The sequence below is a fragment of the Mustela lutreola genome, chromosome 1, assembly GCF_030435805.1.
Source record: "Mustela lutreola isolate mMusLut2 chromosome 1, mMusLut2.pri, whole genome shotgun sequence".
In the NCBI taxonomy this organism is placed as follows: Eukaryota; Metazoa; Chordata; class Mammalia; order Carnivora; family Mustelidae; genus Mustela; species Mustela lutreola.
Genome location: NC_081290.1, coordinates 142,350,705 through 142,370,047, shown reverse-complemented (window position 1 = coordinate 142,370,047; position 19,343 = coordinate 142,350,705). Strand labels below are relative to the sequence as shown.

The 19,343-nt window shown below is 39.6% G+C and overlaps 1 protein-coding gene across 8 annotated transcripts in view; it reads right to left on the bottom strand.

The window, feature by feature from the left end:
• Positions 1–88: 88 nt before the first annotated feature.
• Positions 89–19,343, bottom strand: part of SH3D19 (SH3 domain containing 19) — a 179,792-nt gene continuing 160,537 nt past the window's right edge. For 7 of the 8 annotated variants that reach the window (XM_059175508.1, XM_059175536.1, XM_059175525.1 and 4 more), the window contains 8 exons: positions 15,604–15,676; positions 14,471–14,601; positions 12,380–12,438; positions 9,908–10,110; positions 9,385–9,437; positions 6,217–6,403; positions 5,724–5,821; positions 89–2,023 (listed from right to left, as the gene is read on the bottom strand). In XM_059175508.1, the coding sequence (XP_059031491.1) occupies positions 1,907–2,023; positions 5,724–5,821; positions 6,217–6,403; positions 9,385–9,437; positions 9,908–10,110; positions 12,380–12,438; positions 14,471–14,601; positions 15,604–15,676 (921 nt within the window). In that variant the 3' untranslated portion in view covers positions 89–1,906. The remainder of the gene's footprint in view (positions 2,024–5,723; positions 5,822–6,216; positions 6,404–9,384; positions 9,438–9,907; positions 10,111–12,379; positions 12,439–14,470; positions 14,602–15,603; positions 15,677–19,343) is intronic. The other variant, XM_059175516.1, reaches the window with a different exon arrangement.

Genomic DNA, 19,343 nt, shown 5'->3' with positions numbered 1-19,343 from the left:
TTATTGAGCCCTGTATGGTGCAAAGGGCTGGAGACACAAAGGTACCACCTCCATTCTCAAAAAATTCAGTCTAGTATGAGAAAAGGACTTTGAAAAGTTCAGTTCAGTTTATTATAGTGTCAAGTAGATTTACAACTATTGCACTTATCATTCTGCTAACACAAGGCCAAAATTTAAGAGGGATATTTTTCTCCAATAAAGCTAGGCTTTCACGATCTTTGATATATGATGTCACAATTATAGGCAAAAATAATATACCTCATGTCCTATTCCAGACACATCCCCCACTTCCAGCTGTTGTGCACCTTACTGCAAATAAGACTTTACTTGAGACAATACTCTAAGCCATTCATTTCTCATGAAATTACTCTTACGTGAGATTTGACAAGTTTTCTTTATAATGTCCTCTAACCAAAATGTATGAAAAACAGCTCCCATACTCCAAAATCAATGATAACCATGTAACTGAAAAATGAAGTTCTATCAAAGACAAAGTAAATATCTCCTCCCTTACAGAACCCCACAGGGTGTTCAAATAATGGTTGACAACTGGCTGCCAAACTTTTTGGATAGTGGGAAACAATGACAAAAGCTAAAAAGTGACCAAGCATATGAAACTCTTCTCAAAAATGGAAGAAAACTGGGAGGGCTGTTGGGGAAATGTTTTACATTTCCAATGAAATTCCATTCCATTGATCTGTTTGGAAGATTGTCTTCGACCTATTTGGCTTAAGCCCATAAACTGTAATTGATTCAATCACATAAAGAACCACTTTTATCTTAAGTCTGGAATGCATAACAAATGGATAGCAGGAAAGTGGTTTTTTAATTTACTCTAATAATTTGTGCAGGAATAAACTGGGGACAAAAACCCAAAGAAGTATCAGCCTTGGATCTCCTTCAGTTATTTTTCATTCTGATTATAAGGAAGAAATGAGCTGTGGGGGTTTGGTGTTTTCTGTCTTAATAGTTGCTCTGTATTATGAGATATATGTGATTCATAATGTACCAGTATAACAAGACACAGGTTTTTATGTATTACTGGGGTAACACAAAGAAAATGAATTTCTCTTTGGGTACCAGTAATTGTCAAAAGAATGATTGCAGATTCAGAAAATGTGCTTTATAATAACCCTGTTAGCATGAAATATATGTGGAAGAAAGAAGGTGTGGCCGGTATGTGGAAGGGTTAGTTGTATTAGCAAGGCATTTCAGGATGGTTTTGGTTCTTTTGACTAAGATACATCAAATTCTAACCCCCTTTAAATCCTTGGACAAAGGGAAAAATACTTAGTAACAAAAGAAGCATTTGATAAGCACGGGCTGATTTACCAAGTGCTTATAAAGGCTCCAGCTAGTTAATAAACTGCCCCACCAGAAGCAAAGATTTGCCCTGGTAATAAGGATAATGGGCTTAAATGGTTAGAACTAATTTGAATGTCAAAAATGAAATTTAGATTACCAACCATGTCCTGACAGTTACAGCACAGAGAATATCAAATTATCAAATGTCCTCTTTTTAAACTAAAGTGAAAAATGAAGAAGCATGGTTAATTTCCTGGTGTTGAGGTCAAGATGTCCAAGTGCAACCTCTGCTCATAAGCCTCCCCATGCCACCACGCCACCTGACGCTTTCCCTGGGGGAAGTGTGTACCTGCCTTGCTGATCCCACCAGACGTCCTCCCTGGTAGGATACCAGGGTGGTTCACAGGTTTCCATGTGCATGTTTCTACTGTGAATGAAAGCGGACTACAGAACCTGGACATATTCTGCTTTCAGAAAATTCTAGTGTACCATGTAGAGCACAGATATTTCAGTTTACAAAAATAGTGCAAAAACGTATCTGATAGTCAAAGTAATAGTTCAAGTGAGTGCTTGTGCCAAAGAACACAGTCATTCTTCACCTTTAGCTGACTTGTAAAAACTGAACGTAGTTTTTGGGAAATATCCCAGATTTTCCCATTAGTTCTCCACTCATCCAGTCATCATCTACAGATTCCAGCTCTGTTATGATGTCTCCAGCCTGTCAGAAGACATAAATTGGAAAGAATGATTATTTTCTGTTGCGAATTAAGTGTGGAAAGCAGCCTCCTTGAAGAGGCATGGTTAATCTTCTCTTGATGTCACTTGCTGATCTTGATCTGCCCAGTGGGTTACATGATGGGCCACGCAGATGATGGAGTCCTCACGACACCCTCTGCTTGTATGCCTCTTCTCAGAGCCCGTTCCTTCACTATTGTCACCCTTACTGCACTTTTATTTTCCCACTTGCATTTTGTGGCCCCCAAATTCACTACTCCTAATCTCAAATTCTTCTTTAAGAACAGTCCTAGATGTCATATATGTTATATATAGATTTTTCATGTAACAATTACTTCCTGAGCACCCAGCATGTGTCAGACCCTGTTCTGAGTATTACGGACACAGAAGGAATAAGGACCTCATTATATTTATTTATTTATTTAAAAAAATATTTTATTTATTTATTTGACACACAGATCATAAGTAGGCAGAGAGGCAGGCAGAGAGAGAGGAGGAAGCAGGCTCCCTGCTGAGCAGAGAGCCCGATGCGGGGCTCGATCCCGGGACTCTGGGATCATGACCTGAGCCAAAGGCAGAGGCTTTAACCCACTAAACCACCCAGGCACCCCAAGGACCTCATTTTAGAGTAGGGAGGCAAATAAATAAGCTGGCCCAAGAGGACAGAAAGTGGGGTTCACATCTCATTAGTTCCAGTCAGGGAACACCCCCTTGAAGGTGACATTTAAGCAGACTTAAAGGTAAGAGAGCCCATGTGTTTACTATAGGTAGTTCTACTCTGTATACTTTAAAGGAATTAACTCGCTTGAACAACACCACAGTCCTAGAGGTTGACACTGTTATTTTGCTGTTTGAGAGAGGTTTTTTTTTTTTTTTAAAGATTTTATCCATTTATTTGACAGACAGAGATCACAAGTAGGCAGAGAGGCAGGCAGAGAGAGGAGGAAGCAGGCTCCCCGTGGAGCAGAGAGCCCGATGTGGGGCTCCATCCCAGGACCCTGGGATCACAACCTGAGCTGAGGGCAGAGGCCTTAACCCACTGAGCCACTCCAGTGCCCCATGAGAGAGATATTTTTATGGACTTCTTCATTTTAAATCTCTCTGAAGCTCAGAGAGATTCAACAGCTTCTCCAGGGTTGCATGTCTAGTTAGTGGTAGGGTCAGGAGTCCAGTCCAGTGTGATTTCAGGGCCAGTGTTGCTAACCATTGGGGAACACGGCCATCACAATTTACAGTGGACTTTTTACTTTTATCATTGCCTTTTCTCAACATCCTGAGCATTTTGTACTGTACAATCATTCTTCCACATAATGGTATCCTCCTTTACCATTTAGTTCATTCCATGCTCCTATGGTCTAACAATCAAATTTAGATTCATTCCTGTCTTTAAAGAGCTTCTCCCGGACTCAGAACATCTGATTTACCCTCATCAAGTTAGTCAAAGGGACTATGTGTCTTATTCATGCGTGAATTTTAATTCCTCAACAGATGAAGACATCATTTTTGAAATTTTCTCTTGAAACTATTTTGTTCTTTATGGATTCTAACCATTTCTTAGAATCTGGGCTTAAGATTCTTTAATGGTTCAGGATGACCCTGGCTACTTTTAAGAATATCTTTATCAGGCTAAATGCATTTTATTTATAGCACTAGTACACTGCCCTCTGTAAAAATGGTTTGATTTAAGGCCTTTCTTTATGGAAAATGGAAGGGAAAAATGCTGACTATCAAATGTCATTAATTTACTTTACTCTGCCAAAATCTGTAAAAATTCTGGCTGTTCAAAGTTTCTATTATAAATAAGTTCTTTCTGGTTTCTAAATTATAACATAATAGTTAAATGAAACTTTTTTTTTTGGCTCTGGTCTATATGTACATACTATGTCAGTTTTCTGATGGCAAGGAAAATTTCTTTTTCAAAAAAAGTTCTACTAATATTCTGTGAATATTTAATAAAATATTAAAGATTAACAATGAATCCCTTAAGCTTAAAAAAAAAAAAAACCTCAGGAACTACCCTGTTTATATTCAGTCATTTGTAAAATGAAGACACCCTATTTTCTGGAGAATACTGTGAATTCTATTATTTACACTGACATAACTTAAACAAAGGCCAACATAACATCCAAAAAGTTTGAATCCAGATTGTTCACTTGCAGTAACATTTTACGTAACAATAAAAAGAATTAACTTTGAGCCACTGATTCCCATGACTGAAAAAGATGAGGGCAACAGTTTCCAAACATTTGGATTTTGAGAACCAAGAAATTAAGGAGGGAAAAAACGGAACTGATACACGGTTACCAAATTATAATTCTGCATAATAAATAGTATTTACTCACAGCATTTTATTAGAGAAATGACATTTTAATATGAAAAGAAAGAAATTCCTAGAAAAATGGAAAACTCCATAACAAAATAGGAAAGTTAGCAACTTTCTACTGACTTATCTCCGCATGCCCCTTACTCTACGACTTCCCAGCATCACCTTTATCTCCCTTGTTTTGTTTTTGATAGCTGGTGGGGTACCTACTGGTTTAAGTTTCATCTTCTCCAATCACTCCCTGATGATTTAATTTTTTCTATGGCAACTCTGCCTCTGGCCGAGCATCCGGTGATAGAGAACTTCCCAGCATTGGATGCAGGCTGCTCTGATGGCAACTGAAGGAAACCCACCCTCTTTCCTCTTGGAACAGTCCCAAAGTCCTGTCCTGAGTGCCTTCCTCTGACCATGGTCAGAGGAAATATGCGGTTCCTTACTCTTTAAAAAACAAACAAAAAAGAACAAACAAAAAAGAACAAACAAAAAAGAGGAGGTACTTCTTCGGGAAAGTAAAATTGAATTTTAGGCTGCTAAAAACAAAAACAACACATTTGCAGGGGCACCGGCTGACTGAGTCAGAAGATTGTGCGACTTTTTTTTTTTTTTTTTAAGATTTTATTTATTTATTTGACAGAGATCACAAGTAGGCAGAGAGACAGGCTGGCCAGGGTTGGGGGGGAGCAGGCTCCCCGCTGAAGAGAGAGCCCAATGTGGGACTTGATCCCAGGACCCTGAGATCACGACCTGAGCCGAAGGCAGAGGCTCAACCCACTGAGCCACCCAGGCGCCCCAGACTGTGCGACTCTTGATCTCAGGGGCGTGAGTTCAAGTGCCACGCTGGGTGTAGAGATGACTTAAATAAATAAATAAATAAGCCTTCGCATAGGAGCATAACCTTTTGGGATCATTTCCCCAAAGTCTAGTCAGTATCTTTGTAGACAAGACTCCAGTGTTTTACGAAGCCTGCTGCCATGGCCAGCTGTGGCAGGAACCATCTGATTCTTCCATTGATTTCGGAGACATGATAGTAGCAGGCTGCAAAGGCCATGGAGAGAATTATCCTTCACTAGGGCTACCAATGAAAATTCCAGTATTGTTGAGCTCAGATGTTACAAGGCCCAGGAATAAGGAATTTGTTTGGGGATTGTGGGGCAGTAAGGTTTTAAGTACATAAATGCCTTGCTGATAATTTAAATGTGCCTATTCACCTTCTCTAATCCTATCCATTAAAGTTAGGGTCTAAGATCTGTTCATTCCTGACTAATAATCAGTTCTCCACCCAAATGTTCCCCTCTTCACTGGAAGACACTTCAAAATTTAGAGCCATTTAATGCAGTTACAAAAAGATACACATTCTTACCTTGAAAGAAAGTTCATCTTCATTCTCCCCATGGAAATCATACAAGGCTTTGGCCTTCTTCCCCTTCAATGCCAAAGCAGACATACTTTTTGCCTCTGCTGTGAAGACACCAAAAATCCAAATATATAGAGAGAGACACTGGACTAAAACACAAATCAAACATTTCAAGAAGCCCCCCTTCTCATTCCTGGGACAGAATAATTTCAATTAATTCTGTATTTATTTAACTTGCAAAAAGATGATGTTTTCTTACCAGGAATAAAACTAGACAGCATATATTTAGTAGACAAAATTAGCCATTATTAAGTGAAGGCATTTTTGTCTTTATTTTCCCCCCAAAACAAGAGAGTGTGCATACATTTATGAATCACCTCTTTCAAATACAGGCAAGCAAGTTAAACTGAGCATGGCCAGAGGGGAAAGGAGTATCTACCATTTCTAAAGGTCTCAGGCTCCCCTTGGAGAGAAACAGTCATTTCAGCAGTTGCCGTACCTGGGCAGGGCCGCACGAAGACTGCTGGGAAGATCCCCTCCCTGTCCCGCAGTCTGCCCTTGTACCAGTCAGCGTCCACCCGCTCAAGGATCAGGATCCGGTCTCCCCTCCGGAAGGATAAGTCATCACCGGTCTCCGCTGTAAAACTGTGAAGGGCTTCACACCATTCTCCGGAAAGACTAGTATCCTGTTACAAACCACAGGTTTGGTAAGAAATGGGAGATTTTATTTGACGTTGATTCCTACAAAGCTTAAAAAAGTAGTGGGGGAAAGAAAAAAGAAGAAAAGGTAAGGGCTCAAAGATTTCAAAGCCTGAAGGCTTCTTTACATCACCCAAGACTTTATGTTTTCTACCAACTTTCAGAAATAAAAGCTTCCAATAACTTTTTTCTTAAAATAGAATTCCAAATGACAGATATGATGAGATTTGCAGCTTTTTAGCTTTTAAGGTATACATACAATGCTTAAGCAAAACCTTTTTTCTAATTGAGATTTTTAAAAAAATTTTATTCATTTATTTGACACACACACACACACACACACAGAGAAATCACAAGTAGGCAGAGAGGCAGGCAGAGAGAGGAAGGGAAGCAGGTTCCCTGCTGAGCAGAGAGCCGGATGCAGGACTTGATCCCAGGATCCTGAGATCATGACCTGAGCCGAAGGCAAAGGCTTAACCCACTGAGCCATCCAGGCACTGTCTAATTGTGATCTTAAAATAACATCTGTAACATGAGTTACATTAAAAACATTAGGTAACAGGGGCGCTTGTTACCTAATGGGTGGCTCAGTGGGTTAAGCCGCTGCCTTCGGATCAGGTAATGATCTCAGGGTTCTGGGATCGAGTCCCACATCGGGCTCTCTGCTTGGCGGGGAGCCTGCTTCCCTCTCTCTCTCTCTCTCTCTCTCTCTCTGTCAGCCTCTCTACCTACCTGTGATCTCTCTCTGTCAAATAAATAAAATCTTAAAAAAAAAAAAAACATTAGGTAACAGCATATGGTGTTTACATATAGTATTTATGATGCTTTGAAAAAATTCTGGTGAAGCATATAAATTTCAGTAAAGCTCTTCTTTACCTAAATTAGGAAGGCTCAGAATGGGCACTCTGTTAATTCCAGATCTTGATCTGATTCAGAGGCTATCAGATTCCATCACATGGGACTTCATTCTTCACACTTTTAATTTTACGAGGTATATAGTTAGCTTTAAGGCTGGCGCGGTAATGACCCAAACATGGTGGGCTAGTATGAGGAAACACTCCAACAAGAATGCTTTTACCTCACACCCAACAGAGGAAGGTTTTGCTCTGTCAAAACGTGTCTCTGCCAAGTCAGGATGGGAACCCCATGTTCGAGGAGCTCAAGCAGGGAGGAGAGGAAAGTGCGAAGGCAAAGGCTTGGAGGCAGACAGGCCTGGGTTCTAGAACCGAGCCTCAGATTCATGTTAGTGCTGCTCGGTGGTGTTGTGAGGACGGAATGAGGTAATGCAGGTTGCACGCTGGACACAGCGCCTAGCATAGCTGCAGTTTGCCACAACTGATGGGTTACTATACAAAAACAAAAATATAAGCAAACAAACCCCCTCTTTTTCCTGAACTTGAGTAACCCATCTTCAAGAATGGCACTTTTAACCCCCAAGAAATGCAGGCAACTAATGTGAACATTTCCTTCTGGAGAACTGTAGTCACTCACCATCCTTCCTGTTTGACTTTATCAGTGAACGGGGATCAAAGAATTTAGAGGTATACAGCCCAATTACCAGTGACGTTTTGATAAACAATGACCCCATCAGGCTCACTCTTCTAAAATATGTCATAAAAACAATGGCAATCACCCACATTCCTATTCCATTTAAACACTCTAAAGTCACATTATATAGCATAACATTTTTAATATTTTTTCTTTTTTCCACTATAAAAATAATAAAATGTTCCCAAACATTTGGCAAGTTAGAAAATGTATGAAGTTGGGGAAAAAACACTACCCCTTACAGCAACTTAAGTATATTTTCTTCTAGTCTTTTTATGCTATATATTCAATTTCCCTATGTTTTTCTCCCATGACATTTACTTTATAAGTCTAGTATTCATGGTCTCAGAACATCCTCCAAATAATGGAGGTTATATTTTATATATATATATTATATAAATATTAAATACATATATAAATTATATGTATTTTCTATATATATAATTTAGGTTGCTTCTAATTTTTTTCTATTATACAAATACCACCATGACCATCTTTGTGAAGAAAACCTTTTTTTTTCCTCCTTGGGGGGTGGGGAAGCAAGGGGAAGGACAAAGGGAAAGGGAGAGAACCTCCAGCAAACTCTGTGCTGAGCATGGAGCCCCACGTGGGGTTCAATCCCACGACCCTGAGAACACAACCTGAGTTGAAACCAAGAATCAGATGCTCAACCAAGATACCCAGGAGCCCTTTAAAATTTTTTTTAGTAGGGACGCCTGGGTGGCTCAGTTGGTTAAGCAGCTGCCTTCGGCTCAGGTCATGATCCCAGCGTCCTGGGATCGAGTCCCGCATCGGGCTCCTTGCTCGGCAGGGAGCCTGCTTCTCCCTCTGCCTCTGCCTGCCATTCTGTCTGCCTGTGCTTGCTCTCGTCCTCTCTCTCTCTGATAAATAAATAAAAAATCTAAAAAAAAAAAAATAATAAATAAATAAAATAAAATTTTTTTTTAGTATCAGTCACTTATGCTATATCTTTTATGAATATTCTAATCATGTCTCTTTGTTTTTATAAAAAAATTTGCACATCTTTTAAAAAAAAATATTTATTTACTTGACAGAGAGAGACAGCAAGAAAGGGAACACAAGCAGGGGGAGTGGGAGAGGGAGCAGCAGGCTTCCTGCTGAGCAGGGAGCCCAATGCGGGGCTTGATCCCAGGACCTGGGATCATGACCTGACCTAAGCCAAAAGCAGACACTTAATGACTGGGTCACCTAGGCACCCTGTTTGCATGTCTTCCTAACCCATCTTTATGAGCTCTATTATACAGAATAAAGATAGTAACCTTCTAACCATTTATTTCAAACATTTGCTCTGTGAATTGAAAAATGGTTTATAACATTTTTTTCTTGGTAATTATGATTTTAATATTCCTCCCAGAGTTGAAAGCAGTTTTCACTACAGTTGCCTATTCAAGCAGCCTACCTGAGAATTTGCACCAGAATCTTCTTTTTTGGTCTTGGGTGGTACCTTTGTGCCTATGTTTAAGGAAAAAAAAAAAAAGTTAAAACTTTAGATGTTGCTATTGGAAATGCAATAGATGTTGGAGAAAAACCACAGAGAGAGAATAAAAATTCTGGGACTCTAGATCAGTTTCTTCATGTCCTGGTTAACTCTGACCAGTACCATCCTCTCTGGCCTTGTTTTCTTTACTGAGAAGTGGAGGATACACACTAGTTATACTAGATAGTCTACTTCTGTTTCATAGTCTATGATTCTTTATAATTTCTGATATGAAGCAATTGCTAATTACCTAAAACACCAATGCCAGATCCTTGAGAGATTACCACTATAATGGCTATCCCAATAATGATTATTCTCATTTAAAAATAATTTTTCTTTCTACTTTAAAAAATATAAATTATTAAGCAGCTCAAGAATTATCCTATTATTTGGTTTAGCTGAATTAGGATAGAACATAATAAAAACACATATTCTCCATACTCACTGAAAACATTTGTTCCAGAGATGGGATGGTCCTCCACAAGTTCTACAAAATTAAGGGGAAAAATCCCAATTCTGTCTCGAAGTTCTCCTCTGGCCCATTCTTCACTCACATACTCTTTAAGAATAATAATTTCTCCCTCTGAGAAGCTTAACTCATCCTTCTGGTCTCCAATATATTCAAACCGAGCGACACATCTTGGGCCCCTGAACAAAGAAGATCATGCTGTGGGTTAACCTAGAGAGTACTAACTTTCAAAATGCCTTAAAACTTTCACTCGGTCTTTCAATAAACACGTATTCTGTGTTTATTGTGGAACAAGATACACGAGGCATAATTTAAAAATTCCTGTGGAAAAGAGTAAGCTATATTTCTAAATGATAGTCCTTACTTTCTGGATATGAACCTATACTCTCAAAAAGTCAGGGTCACAGAGTACATGTAGAATTCCAAACAAGGGTCGGGGGGGGGGGGCGGTCACTCTACACTGGTCACCTTTTGGTCCCCTTTACTTCATTGCATGCTTGTGTATGCCTGGGCCACAGTAATCTACGGCTTAATCCAAACCCTCTCAATCGGAGAGGGTTTAGGAGCTGAGTTTAGGAGCGCCCACCCTGAGAATCTCGGGGCAAGACACAGAACTTCCGCGGCAGAAGGCAATGGGCAGCAGCTGGGCAGAGGAGACCGCAACACGTGGTGACTCATCCGTGAGTTGTCTATGGGGATACGTGGTCTTCACAACCAGGAAGTTGGAAGAAAACAGAAACTGGGCAAATTGTAACAAACGTAAACTTAATGTGGTTTCTTTAAAAGATGATTTCTGTAATCACCTTTAAAAAGGCTTCACTTCTGAGAATAAGAACAATCCTTCAATGATTTACAATTGTGACTAAAAACAAGGTAAAAGTAAAGATAAAACAGTGTCTCCGGAAGGCACGGTTTAATACCAAACCTTCGATAAGGCTTCAGAAAGGAAGTCTCAGTCGGAGACTCAGAAGCAACAGTCACAGGAGACACAACTGCCTGAGGAGACAAGGTCGGTCTCGGCACCAATCAAAGTCTGATTTAAGTCCGGTCAATGGACCAACGGCTGTGAAAGCCCACTTTAAATTCAACCTGCTGACACAGTAAACACTGCTTAGAAATAGGAGACAAATTGAACCGAGATAGAATTCAACTATTGTGACATCAGAAGTTTTATTTGTGGTAACCTTTGCATTTATTTTCTGAAGTCCTTGGGGAGCATCTCCTTATGTCTGACCTATTCAAAGACAGGTTTACAGTCTTCAGCAGGTAGTGAATTCTACTAATTTGCTCCTCTACTGGAATATAAAGTTGCAGTATGGCAGTGTTTTAAATCACAAAGGAGTTACGGTGGTGCGTAAAAGGGTATATAAATTCACGGAAAGGTCTTTAGGCATAAAGGCAGACCCCTCCACCTTAACTCTTCCTTTACTTGCTTCTCATTCCTCTTAAAAACAAAACAATATAAAATGCCTAGCAGTTTTTGTGGGGTTCCTATTTCTATAAGGTTAAAATATTTTCAGTGACTAAAATATCTGAATAGTCTGTTGGTAGACAGACAGAAGGCCCAAACAAAATGCAATGATAATGAACCTGTCTCTGCTCCAACTCAGGCCAGGCTGTGTGTGAAAAGCTGCAGGAGTTAGTCTGTGGCTGTCTGCCTGTCCTGCATGACATGGAGCATTGCTCCTGCCAGCTTCTATCGGCATGTCGCATTTATCAGAATTTTAATCGACTATGGCTTTTTATTTTTATTTATTCATTTATTTTAAAAAATATTTTATTTATTTATTTGAGAGAGAATGAGAGAGAGAGAAAGCATGAGAAGCAGCAGGTCAGGGGGAGCCTGAGCAAAAGCCGAGCAGGGAGCCTGATGCGGGGCTAGAACCCCTGACTCCAGGATCATGGCCTGAGCCAAAGATTGTCGTCCAACCAACTAAGCCACCCAGGCACCTATTATTCACTTATTTTCTAAAAAGATTTTATTTCTGGGGCGCCTGGGTGGCTCAGTGGGTTAAAGCCTCTGCCTTCGGCTCGGGTCATGATCCCAGGGTCCTGGGATCGAGCCCCACATCAGGCTCTCTGCTCGGCAGGGGGCCTGCTTCCTCCTCTCTGCCTACTTGTGATCTCTGTCTGTCAAATAAATAAAATCTTAAAAAAAAAAAAAAAAAAAAAAGATTTTATTTCTAAGTGATCTTTACACCCAACATGGGGCTTGAACTTACAACCCTGAGATCAAGAGTCACATGCTTTTCCAACTGAGCCAGCCAGGCGCCCCCCTCCCCCCACCACTAAGGCTTTTTAAACAAGTTAAGTTTTCCTCATCATTACAAAGACACACGGAGAAGGTGAATAATCACACATGTGAAGTGTTTAAAGTTTGGTAATTCTTTATGACATAAATGCATGCCTCCTTTGCATTTTGTGCAAAAGAACACAAATCAAACTTACTTAACACAGTGAGATGAAACAGATTCTCTTTTCCCATTTCCTCCTTCTGGAACATCAACCTGTAAAGACAACGTCAAGGCAACAATTTTATGTTTTCAAATTTTAGTAAGATAAATGTAAGCCTCGGTAATTAGGAAATATGTGACTAAAATGAGCCAATTTACATAGGTATTAAGCGGATGAAGTTGTACCACAGGTGCTAAAAGGTAAGAAAACCAGAATTGAGGTTTTGAAAAAACATATGTAACCTGTCTTTCTGCAGTAGCCTTTTTTTGAATCGCCAATCAATCCTCTTTCTTGCTGGAATAAGCACACTGATACTGCTCTACAATGGACTCCGTTTTCTCTCTCCCACATCCTCTAAGTCGAAAGCTTCAGATGAGGAGGACTGAAGACGGAAACTAGGCAGCAAGCACTCAGGCACCAGCCCGCCTATTTCAAAGCGTTAGTAGAATTCTGCCATACTTTCCTGACCCCCAAATAAAAATTTTAATCAAACTCGCGGATTCTCTCTCTTTTCCCCACTCTGGACCATTTTCTTTTCCTTCAGTGTGAGTGGGGAAGGAAGTAAGGAGTGAGGACTCAGTGAGCGTCTATTAAATGGCAGGCACTTTACAGAATACCTTATTTTCAAGGCTCAGTAGAGCGGGGTTGTCATAAAATATTTGACCATAATGTACTACGCCTGAAAGCTACATTAAGGTTTTCAGGTTTATTTGAAATAAATCAGCACCCTTCCCGATCAATTCTGAAAGTTCAAAAACAATTTTTTAAACTAGGAGGCTTCGAAGTGGCACTTATACCAATAAAGTGGCAGATTCGGTGTGACTGATTTCACTGTGGTTACTGGGCTTTTTAAAGTACTGCCATATTGGGCAGAAGAAAAATAAGGAAGAGTGCTAAAACAAACATTATTCTTAATATTAATTTAGAGAGAGTAGTAAAGATTTCTCTAAAGAGTCAGGGCATATAGAGATACCTATCTGTCTATAAATACACTGCACAATTTTTAAGACCCTCATTTTGGAATTCAAGAGACTCAAACTCATTTATCTTTGAAAAATACAGTTTTTTTAAAAAAAGATTTTATTTACTCATTTGACAGAGAGAGATACACTCAGAGAGAGAATGAGCAGAGGGCGAAGCAGGCTCCCCAATGAGCCAGGAGCCTGACATGGGGCTCGATCCCAGGACTCCGGGATCATGACCTGAGCTGAAGGCAGACTTTAATCATCTGAACCACCCAGGTGCCCCAGGTTTTCTGTTGTTTTTGTTTGTCTTGTTTCCTAGGTTTCTGATGTAATGGAAAATCCTTGGCTTTTTCCCCTTCAAATAAGCTGTTAATGCTCAACGACTTAAGCTAGCTTTATTGATATCTTCCGGTATCAGTAAGTTATATTAGGGACTGAGTCATACTCTTCCTATTGACATAAATGTTCAAGTGGCATTCTGATTTTCTGTACGTGTTTCACAGACATCTGGGCTTACTAGCACTGAGGGCTCTACAATATGGACTCATATATTGCAGGCTGGGAGGGTGTAAAAAATTCCGATACTTTAACGTTTCCCAATCAGATTTGAAGTTATTATGTGAAAAACCATGAATGGACCACTACCTCTAATTAAAGTACTTTAGTAACCCCAAACCTTTTTTTTTTATTTTTTTAAGATGAAAATAAATGGGAATGGAAAGAATAAAAGAAACCAAAATTGATATGTAGTCCAAAGAAAGTAAGTGGCACCATAACCTCAGGGAAAATTCCTCTGGGACTATCTGGTACCATTTAACTGTTGTTTACTAAAGTATCGTTTAGTGCCTACCCACCCCTCCAAGTTGGTTTGCCTGTTGACCTGCAGTCATTTCCCACCTTCGGATTTCAGACAGCACTGAGGCATTCAGTTGTACACGCCACATAATATAGTAATAATTAATCATTATCTAGTTAAAATTTTATTTTTCGAATTTTCCAAATACCAGATGCATCAATGTTAGAACAGGAACAAGAATGTAAGAATCTAGGCTTCCGTCTTTTTCCAAACTGCAAGTTACACAGAATATATGACAAATTTAAATAAGCATTACCCACTTACCATTACTCTGACGTAGTTCGCAGGAAATATGCCAGTCTGGTTTCTACATCTCCCTCTATACCAATCTGGGTCTATTTTTTCCAGAAGATAAACAATTTCTCCAGAAGTGAGGTGCAAGTCATCAGCTTGCTCTGCAACATAAAATTATAATTACGTATATGATGAATTCTCTTGGTTGCAGATTTGATTAAAGCAGAGCACAAAGTAACATTTACTTCTGTCCACTGAGGCAGTATGTTCCAGTGATTCTGAGAACAGATTAGTTCAATCAAATTGACTTAAAAATATATTCTTTTTTTGGGGGGGGTATTGTTATTATGAGCTTCCTCTTTAAAGACTAAATTAGATGCATTTACCATGCATTGATTGATAGGAAATGGTTAAAAAAAAATACTGTGCTGGCCAACGGTTCCTACAGGGCCAATATAAACGTTTGCTGAATACATATTGAACAATGAAAGATTTTATAGACATAGTATAATATTCTTATTATTCTCAATCATGCTTAAAAATCATTTTAATCTCAAAATATTAACTAAGGGACTACTACAGCTCTTTAGCAAGCAAATGTACTCACACTAAAATAAAGATCAGTCTACCAAGCAGATCAGAAGAGATGTTAAATAAATCAGGAGTTTATTTGTAGTCTTGTAATCTTAGATATAAAAGGTATCTAAAAATTTATTACAAAAATGTGTATTTTCATCTTGCAAATAATAGCTAAGCTATGTGTGCAAATTTTGCAACTGTTAGGAGAAAATTATTTCACTTATTAAATTAGAACTAATCTCATTATAATTGCTAATTGGTATGCACTGTTTTTAAAGAGTTAAAAGTTTGCAGTTGGTAGGCAATTTGCTATCTGTTCATTGTAAGGAACCCTCCCTCCTTTCTGCCTCCCCTCACTCTCTCTCTCTCACAGGGAGTTTCAAAGGCAAGGGAATGCAGCTAAGCTCTCTGGAATGGTTGGGTCCAATCGACCCTTTCTTGAAGGCAGGGCGATAGATAAAATGACCTTTCCAATTCAGAACTCCACTGGTACAGAATATGAAGATGTCCTTGAGAGGTTAGTTCAGGGAAGATGGCTGCCTGGCGATCCTAAGGCTCTAGCACCTGATTACTCATGTGCTTACCTGCTGGAAAATCATGAAGAACAACAGCATGAGGGGCACTACTGTCAACAGGCTTCTGGGCATGGTTCGGATCCTGAGGGAGAAAACAGGGCTGTGGATGAAGTGTGCAGGATGGATGCTGGATTTGCCAGTCACTCTGAGACCATTTTTTTTTCTCATTAGAATCCTCTTGACACAATTACATTCTGAGTACAAGATGCAAACCACACAGCTGAGCCAAACAAGGGAATCATTATCAAGTTGAAAAGGCATGTGTCCTTGCCAAGGGAGATGAGAAATCACTCAACTGTAATATCCCCCAGCACTTTTTTGAAACCAAGAGAGTAAAATAAAAGGGAATTAACTTTTTATCATTATTATTATTATTTTTTAAACTAGTACCATTCTCCTCCGAAGTAGTGGTTTTTGATCTGTGCACCTTGCCAAGGTCGTTTTTTCCTTAAATTACGATCAGTACTAAATTTCAACAGAGCCTTAAAAGTTGAATCTTCATTAAAATGGAAAAAGAAGAAAGCTCTGCAATTTATGCTCTTGCCTTTCATAATGAAAAGAGCTAATGACTTCCACACAAGTATAATTCACAAAAAGTAAAATCTATTTCATTTATTATCACTTAACAGAATGCTTTCTCTAATTTGAAGGCCAACAACACTACTTCCCATGCCTCGTCTGGATTTTCTATTTAATCTAAATGGTTTATTCAACAATAATTTTAAGTAAATTAGCAAAGAGAATTCAACACTCTCTACTCATGTAGCCAACTTCCTAGATTGGCTAGGGGAGAAGGTAAAGTTGAAGAGTGACATTTTCTCATTGGCAAGCAGTTGCTACTCTTAGTTTAACACGAATTAGTTATCATCATCATCATCTAATCTGACTAAAAGATATTATTTGGAGTTATAACTTCAAACTCTTCAATACTCACAAACTTGTGAACTGAATGTAGATTACCTCATCTTTCAATCAAAATACCCCCCCCCCCCGAGGCATGCTATATTCTCTCAAGTTAGGTAAACATAAATACTAATTTAGGCCAAGACAGCTTACCAAAGTAACACTGATATTTTCTTGGAAGCTGCTCAGTGCTTTTCTCTAACTAAATGAGCATGATGGGAATTTCAGGAAAGGAGCTGTGAGGTATCTGCAGTCTGGAGGGGCTTTAAAAAATTCACTTAAGTTATTATAGGTATATCTGTATGATTTTCATTTTTTTTCTGATTTACCTCTATGGAAAAAGGAATGACTGTTCAGTGAATACTGTCAGGCTAGATGGCTATCCATTGGGAAAAAAATGAAGTCAGAGTCTTACCCCACACCAAACACAAACAAGAATCTTCAAAGGGGCCCAACAATCTGAACATTACCAAGCCTGAGAGGGAAGATGAGGTGGGACAGTAACTTGAGCCTCCCAATTAGTTTCCCTTCTCCGTCTTCAATGCAAGGATTTCCCCAGCAGTGAGGCCATGGACCTGGCCTGGCAGCTGAGGGGCAGAGAACAGGGTTGGCCACCAGGGGTCAGTACGACTCCGACCACGTCATCCGGGTGGGTATCTGGTAGGTACATGGAATATATTCCAAAGCTCTTCCTAATAGGACTATAAATGCTGACACAAATGAGTAATAAAAAATGCTAACATTGTGTTTACTCACTATGTGCTACTCACCAGGTTAAACACCTTAATATGCATTAATTAGTTCTTTTAAGTTTTTTTTTAAAGATTTTATTTTTATTTATTTGACAGAGAGATCACAAGTAGACAGAGAGGCAGGCAGAAAGAGAGAGGGAAGCAGGCTCCCTGCTGAGCAGAGAGCCCGATGCAGGACTCTGAGATCCCAGGACCCTGAGATCATGACCTTAGTTGAAGGCTGCGGCTTAACCCACTGAGCCACCCAGGCGCCCAGTTCTTTTAAGTTTTTAAACATCTCTGAGATATCACTCACGGATCATAAAATTCACCCCTTTAAAGTGTACATAGTTTGAAAATTCACAGAACCGTGCAACTCTCACCAAAGTGAGAATTTAGACCATTTTTAGTTCTAAGTTTAGACCATTTTTACCACTCCCCAAAGAAACCCTCTCCCGGTTAGCAGTCACTCCCCCTGCACCGTCCCCGTGGCCCTTAGGCAACCACTGGTTTACTGTCTGGATTTACCTCTTGTGGACTTTTTATAAAAATGGAATCATACAATACATCAATTCTAAAGAAACCTCTATGGTGTTATCACAACTATTTTCCATATTTATTTATTTATTTATTTTTTAGAGATTTCATTTATTTTTTTGACAGACAGAGATCACAAGTAGGCAGAGAGGCAGGCAGAGAGAGAAGAAGGGAAGCAGGCTCCCTGCTGAGCAGAGAGCCCGATGTGGGGCTCAATCCCAGGACCCTGAGATCATGACCTGAGCCGAAGGCAGAGGATTTAACCACTGAGCCACCCAGGCGCCCCTATTTCCCACATTTAAAAAAATGAAGGTAGAAGTTAAGAACGGCCTGGTGACGTACAGTGAACTGAAACTATGATCTGAGACATTCAACCTCAACTGATAATGTTCACTATTTTCTGTTTATTAAGGTACGGGAGAGTAGAACTCAGCTGTAGAAATCTTTACCTTAAAACTAGGCTTACAAATAGGTAAATTTTATTTTTCTGAAAAATGTAACGCTAAGCCATGAATCCAGAGTCTACAGGAGGCTTCATTGTGGCATCACGAGTAGTTGGCCAAAGGAGGCCGGGTGTCTTCAATTCTATGGTACAAGGGGAAGGAGGTAACGTTTAAAGTGGAAAAAGCTGGGGTTCCTGGGTAGCTCAGTTGGGTGAGGGTCCTGGGGTCCTGGGACAGAACCCTACATCGGGGTCCCTGTTCAGCAGGCAGCCTGCTTTTCCCTCCCCCGCAACCCGCTCCTGCTCTCTCTTGCTATCTTCCTCTCTCTCTTAAATAAATATTTTAAAAAATAAAGTGGAAAAAACTTTGGACTGTTCTAAAAGAATAACTTCTAATTTTTTTTAGCTTTTGTTTTTTTTATCGAGGAAAGCTTTTTGGCAGTACAAGTCCCACTATTACCCATCGGTGCGTTCTGAGAGAGGAAAGACAGCTGGGACAGATGGATAATGCTGTATCAAAACAAAGGGAAAATGAGCAACAGGGGAACTCTAGCTATGCGGACTAAACTTAGAATTTCAGTATCCTAGCGGTGACTCGTTTCATACATATCTTCTCTGCTCTCCGAAATATCATCTCTTACGTTTCTTAGCAAACTTCAAAAGACAAACTGCCTTCTGGGAAGAAAGAATTGGACTAGATTTTGAAAAAGCAGGACAAATGGCCAATCAAATAAATCCCCTTGTGTTAAGTGATAGGCGGCTATTATTTTTCATGTGTGCCACGTTAACTACCAGATAGTGAAAACTTAACAGGGTAACTTAAGAAGCTCTTTTACAAACAGACCTCTGTAAATCATTCGGTGCTACTTTTCTGGCGAAACAAATGACCTTCAACATGCACCGCATTCTCCCAGGCTCCGCAAATTTGTTAGGCCTACCCTGTGACTTGAGGTTGTTGGATTATATTTCATTTCATTATTCTGAGCTACGATGAGAGAAATGAGGCTTGCTCTAAGCTTCAATCTTACAGGGAAGTGCTTCTTAAAAATAATTACCCATTCTGGTAGAAAACTAATCTCTGGCACTTTGGTAAACATGTTTACATTATTTCAAAAATAAATAGCTCTCACAGTTGA